Genomic DNA, 6,871 nt, shown 5'->3' with positions numbered 1-6,871 from the left:
AATGATTCTACAGAAGAAAATAACTTTTCCAAGATTGTTTCCTGTATCATGATTTGTTTTTTTAATAGGCCCATGTTGATTACCAGGGACAGATTTGAAAATTTGGTTTTCCAAGAATACTACTGCAGTATTTATGCCACATTGATACCGCAGCTAAATATCATAGTAATACATGTGGCAGCCTAATGCACATGAACTAGATTATCCAAAAACTAAGTTCAGCCATAGTTTTCTTGCAGTATTATTAGAGCAAAATAAATGACCAACATCCACAAATTTAACATCTGTCATCAATTAACTCACATCCAAAAAAATTAAAGAAAACATAATTCATCAAAACAGCAGCAAACTTAAAAGGGATTTATTTGTGATTTCCTATATATATTTAGCTTGTAATTACAAGACTGTAAATGTATTAAGAGACAATTTCTGTTAAAGTTTTCATTGTGTTTCACTTCAAGTACTGCACAAGTTAAAATCTGATAAAGGATTTACATTCGGTTATCTGAAACTCCCCATCTCAGACTTTTGTTTAATGTGGTGGGTAACCTCATCATTTCATACCACCAGCAGGAAAGTCTCTCTTTTATGGCTTCTAGGACTTTCATTAGTTAGTGTGCATACAGTTTTCGTTTTCTATATCATTGTCATTATCATTGCTATCTTCATCACTTTCTAACGGGATGCCTGTGGCAGCTGAAGCACCTTTAGTTTCTCGGTCAAGAGGAAAAAAGCCAGTTCCACTGAAAGTGTCTTGTCTCTGGTAGAACAGTACATATGCTGCTTTGGACTGTTGAAACAAACAAAGGATGTCAAAATGGGCATAAGTCTCAAAGATCATATTAAGCACAGTATGGATTTTTCACCTGGTAACTGATTTTGGAGACAGGGCATAAGTCAAATAGAAAAACTGTACATGGACAAACAGAACTTATTTAAATTGGTTAAATACAAGATCACTGCTATATATAAAGGAAGAAGAGTCACTAGAATGAATATTTTTATTCTTTTAAATTAGCTAAACAGAGGAGTAAATGCAACTCTATCACAGATTAACCTAGTTACTGCCACATGAAACAGTTCTATGTCTGCTTCCCTCCTATGTCTAAGGAAAAAAGGAAAGCTTCTTTCTAATACTCATCCCTTCCCTCTCAGTTTGCTCCAGAGTCCAGCTTTTCCTGCTGCTTTCAGGGTACTGCTCCATTTGTCATCACTGCGTATATTTAGTGATTCCAATTGGACTTCTTGGCATAAAAAACACTCATGTCTCTTCCCATTATAAATCCCTCTCCACTCTACCACCTGCTCCAGCTGCCAGGCTATAGACAGAGCCACCAAATAATATCCATTTTTCACTCTCATGCAAACCCCTATATTCAGCACGATCTGTTGCGCCCATCATTCTACTGAAATTTCAGGCTTTCACTAGGGGCAATAACCTGCTGTAAACAAATTAAATGGATACTGTTTAAAGTTCTTTTATTCAGTCCCGCTGTAGCATTTAATGCTTTACTATTTTTCTTTCCTACATCAAACAATTTTTGGCTTTCATGACACTACTTTACCATAGATCTTCTATCTCCAAGGTTGCGTCTGACTTTTTTGTGGGCTTAGTAAATCCCGACTTAAAAAAAAAAAAAAAATCATGTTCTGTCCCCTGCCCACCACTCTTTCTTACTCTGTATCTTCTCACCTGGTGACTCATTCAAACCTATGGCTTCAAGTATAAGACCAACAATGCAAATTTATAACTTAGGCTGGTACTCACTCCTGAACTCATAATCTCATAAATCCATTTCCCTGTTGTGTATACAATACTACCAACAACTTTATTTTTACTTGCTTACTTATTACTACTACCATGCTTTAAATTTAGAAACCTGTTTTGCTGAAGTGACATGACAGCCTTGTTTTTGCTGCAGGCTGTAATAGCCTGCTTCTTGTCTCAAATTCCAAATTTAATAATGTTCTATTGCTTAACAATCACCTATGATTCTCACAGTTTTTAAGAAAAGCTTTAAACTGTGAAGAATGTCATTTTCCTTGATCTGACTGCCACGTTTAGCTCTAGCCTAATTTCTGCCCCATATTCCTAACAGGTATTTCCTTTCAGTAATACTACATTGTTTGCTGTTTTGCTAAATACCATGTTTTATCATGCCTCCTTGCTTTTGTAGTACTGTTTCCTTTGCTTCTTTTGTTTAATTTTTCTATTTGTAGTTGCAGACTCAGGTCAAACACCACTTTATTATGCAAACTCCCCTACACTGGTCCTATCTCCTTACACCCCACATCAGCAGAGATAGCTGTCCTTTCTCCTTATAGCCAAGATATTTAATAGTACTTATGATATAATTGGTAATTTACTTCTCTCTCACCTCTGGACTGTAAGCCTCTTTAAGTTAGAGATAGCGGTCTTTTAATCTTGTTTAGAACTGAGTCCTACATGAAGAAGGTACTCAAATACTTGTTGACTAAATGAAGTATCATCATTGTTAAGATGTAAGGTAACATTAAATACATGTATTGTATAAAAACAAGATATATTGTTTATTTGAAGGCAAGATTAGGAAAGCACTGTCAAAGACATGTTGAAAGAGAATATAGGTAATTTCAGGATGTTCTGGCTGAGAGATTAAAGAGGAAAACACGACTGAAAAGTGACAGATGAGAGCTGAAATTAGAAGTCTAAATATAAACTGGAAATGTAATTAACTTAGGCACATACAGATTTTAAAAATATTAGCGTTCTAGTCTTTCTTTTATGTTATAGCTATAGGGAGATAAGCAACAGTACATAACACACACACACAAACACACAAACTTAAAATATCTGTAGAGAATTCAAAATTATTTCATATCTCTTCACCCAATGATGAATTGAAACTATGCCAATAACAGAGCTCAGAAGTTTATTAATTTACTAAATTAAACAATATAAGTTGAAGACATTTAAGGCATTATGAACTCAAGAAAAAGCTGGTTTCTGCCCTCAACTGAAACTGGGAAATAAAGCAGTCAGTGCTCTGAACACCAAAAGAAAATCTCTATCTGGGAAATATGAGCTCCGTGCTCACAGGAGCAAATACTACATTTCTCACTCTTCATAATATTGTGGTCAAACAGTAAAATTCATAGAAGGCAAACTTTAATAGAAAAATAAACCTTTATCAAGTGAGTGTTAGCTTTCTTCTTAGAATCAACTCATCATCCCTTCACCAATCAATATTTGATGATAAAAATATGCTCTGATGGGAAGCAAAGCAAATGCCAATATTTTGGCTCCAGCTGTAGCTGGTTAACTGATGTAAATGTGAATAGATGTTACTTCCTCATTTTTCTACTATTCAGAAGATATCAAAGTAACAGATACACAAGGTTAATTAAAAAAAAAATCTCTAATTTGTTTTATCTAATCATGTAATTTTGAGTTTAAATGTTTAACTGTCATACAGGATAAGACTTTACTTTAAAAATCACAGGTATGGTAAGGAAGACCCTTAAAGGATTTTCTTGTTTTCTATATTAGTACTCTGATTTTAAGTAGTCAATGTCCCAAAATATCTGAGCTCATTTCCCAAAGGAAGAATTTTAAATTCCAGTTTTCATGTTGAAAAGTACCAGAAAAAATTTCATGTTGCAATTTATGTTTCTGTTAGTGGGCAGATTTAGAAGACAAATTTCCATTTAGAGGACAATTTTACATTTCTTTAAATCAGAGCAAGTCTCTCTTAACTATTAGAATGGCTAGAATACAGACTAGAGTGTTCCATTCCATGGGCATCCTTAAAAAAAAATGGACCTTGTAATTTTCAGGAAGTAAAAGACACACTTACCACAATCTGGTCTTCAGATGCAGTTGAGACACTACTGTCATCAAAGTAGTACCATTTTCCATCATCTTTATTTTTTGCGAAAGCAGTATCTAATGAAAAATATAATCACTTCTGTGACTGGAATGATCTATGGTTTCTGGGGGGAACCTGCAAATCTTTACAATCATCTATATAAGGAATACATACTAAAGCTGCATGAAATCATGTACACAAGGCCTATATTTTACACATTCAACTGATTCCATCGATTATAGGTTTTATAAAGCATAATTTCCTAAAATCTAAACACCTAAGATGGTTTTCAAAGAAGTTGAAATCTGTGACTTTTTTTTTTTAATCCCAAGGACAACAGAATAGATCTATTATTTTTTAGTGCACAGAATAACAATATGAATGACAATAAATGAGAATTAACATTTATGTAGTGCTTATTGCGGATCAGGCACAAAGCTCTGTACTTTACATGTATTATCTCATAGAGAAGGTATTATCTTATTCTTTTTCTAGTTTTAGAAATGGGGAAAGTGAAGCATGAAGAGAAATTTAATGTCCAAGGGTAAAGCTGTTAATTGGCTGAGTTAACATTTAAAGCCAGGTCTGTCCCTGACTACAGAGTTTGACATTTCAAACATAATTTAAATTTTGTATTTCAGTTATTTTTATAAATATTTACAAATTTTTTTTCAATAATACTATCCCAGTAATTTGTAGTTTTTACACCAAAAAACAAAAGTACTAAGCAAGAGAAAAATAAAAAGTGATTAATCTGTAAAATTTTTAAAGATTCGCTTTATCAGGGCACCTGGCTGACTCAGTTGTTTAAGCATCCAACTCTTGATTTCGGCTGAGGTCATGATCTCACAGTTCGTGAGATCAAGCCCCATGTCAGGCTGTGTGCCAACATCACAGAGCTTGCTTGGGATTCTCTCTCTCCCTCTCTGCCCCTCCTTCACTCACACTCTCTGTCTTAAAATAAACTTAAAAAAAAGTAAAGATTTGCTTTACCTTTAAAAGTTAAAAAAAAAAATGCTCCCTCTCACATCCTAGGCTTTATATAAACTATCTAATAACTGAGGAAACAAAGTTACAAAATGTCCCCCAAACAATTATCTGCTGTCATAGCTTCTAAAAAGTGACACCTTATAGGCTATATCTTCTGGATAATTCTACACCTCACAAAACAAAATTACTGCTCTTTTGGGTGGATCCTAATGTGGGTTGTAAGTTTGTCAACTGAACTGAATACCAATGCACCCACAAATTAAAAGAAACATATTGCCAGGCTGAATAAAAAGACAAGGTCTAAGAATAAAATGGTTTATAAGAGACAAATCCAACAAAAAGGCACACAGAGTTTGCAAGCCAACTGATACCAAAATAAAAAAAGTCAAATACTGGTAAAAGGAACGAAACAAAAAGAGCTACCCATTTTAAACATAAGTGCAACTAATAGTGCAAAACAACTAATAAAGTAAAATAGATAAATCAACATTTTAGTAAGAATCCTGACAAATTCCTCCCAGAAATATAACAAATATATCAAAAATAACCAGAGATAGTAATGATTTGAATACAACTGATAAACAAGTTATTAGAAACATACAGAATTCTATGTCTGAATGAGAAATATATAAATTTTTCAAGCACACAAACATTTAAGAAACAGACCCTGTATTAAGTTAAGGCACATGGAAGCTTTAATAAACTAAGGATTAATATAATACAGGCAATATAACCAATTGTTCTGTAATAAAATTAAGACAAAAGGAGAGCTTTAAAAAAACTATGTTTTGAAAAGCAGATCATATGAGGTGCCTGGATGGCTCAGTCAGTAAGCATCTGACTCTTGATTCTGGCTCAGGTCATGATCTCATGGTTTCTGAGTTCAAGCCCTGTATCAGGCTCTTCATTCATGGTGTGGAACCTGCTTGGGATCCTCTCTCACCCTGTCTCTCTGACCCTCCCCTGCTTGTGCTCTTGCTCTCTCTCTCTCTCTCTCTCTCTCTCTCTCAAAATAAATAAATAAACATTAAAAAAGTAAAAAGAAAAGCAGATGATTAAATGACCTTAGACTAACTGGAAATCATAAAGGAAATTAAAAAGATATATAGAATTTAAAGTCAATGAAAATACAACTCAAAATTTATGGAATAAAGCAGTATTTAGAGGGAAATTTAGACCTTTAATTATAGCCTTCAAGAGAGCATGGAAAAAAGTGAAGCAAAAGGTAACAAAGTATTCAAACCAAAAGTTAAAAAAAGAGGAATGGAGCAAACTCAAAGTAACAAGAAGAAAATATAACAAAGTGGGGTGCCTGGATGGCTCAGTTAAGTGTCCAACTTTGGCACAGGTCATGATCTCGTGATTTGTGGGTTTGAGTGCCTCACTGGGCTCTGTGCTGACAACTCAAAAGCATGAAGCCTGCTTCGGATTCTGTATCTCCCTCTCTGTCCCTCCTCTGCTCATGCTCTCCATCTCTCTCAAAATAAATAAAAAAATAAACATTAAGAAAAGAAGAAGAAAATATAACAAAGAAATCAGTGAGAAAGAATACATTCACATAACAAAAAGAAAAATTTAATAAAGTGAAAAGCTAATTCTTTGAATAGATTAATAAGATAGACTTCTGGACCTAGAGAAAAGAACGAAAAAGGGACAAAGACATCACGTAACTGTATTATATATAACGATTCTCAAATAAAGTGGAATACACAGATACATTTTTAGAAAAGTAGAAAATGCCATAATGCATACATCTTGGGGAAAAGAAAAGTGAACAGACTTCAATAATCATGACATAAATAGAAAAAACTATGGCTATGTAAAAACTACATAAAACCAGATGGTTTTACAGGTGAATTCTACTAGACTTTCATGAATAGTTAATTCCTATACTATACTATCTGCTTTAGGATGGAGAAAAAAACTATCCCAGACCGTTTTATTAGGACAGACTGTAATCTTGATTCCAAAGAAAGAATATAAAAAAATTACAAGACCATTTCACTTAGGAATGAAATCTTAACCACTCTAAA

General features: G+C 33.7%; 1 protein-coding gene across 5 annotated transcripts in view; it reads right to left on the bottom strand.

The window, feature by feature from the left end:
- Positions 1 to 345: 345 nt before the first annotated feature.
- The window catches only part of USP15 (ubiquitin specific peptidase 15), a 118,967-nt gene continuing 112,441 nt past the window's right edge, over positions 346 to 6,871 (bottom strand). For all 5 annotated transcript variants that reach the window (XM_042947038.1, XM_042947039.1, XM_042947041.1 and 2 more), the window contains 2 exons: positions 3,837 to 3,925; positions 346 to 790 (listed from right to left, as the gene is read on the bottom strand). In XM_042947038.1, coding sequence (XP_042802972.1) covers positions 608 to 790; positions 3,837 to 3,925 — 272 coding nt within the window. In that variant the 3' untranslated portion in view covers positions 346 to 607. The remainder of the gene's footprint in view (positions 791 to 3,836; positions 3,926 to 6,871) is intronic.

This window comes from Panthera leo, chromosome B4 (assembly GCF_018350215.1).
Source record: "Panthera leo isolate Ple1 chromosome B4, P.leo_Ple1_pat1.1, whole genome shotgun sequence".
Taxonomy (NCBI): Eukaryota; Metazoa; Chordata; class Mammalia; order Carnivora; family Felidae; genus Panthera; species Panthera leo.
This window is presented reverse-complemented; position numbering and strand designations above follow the sequence as displayed.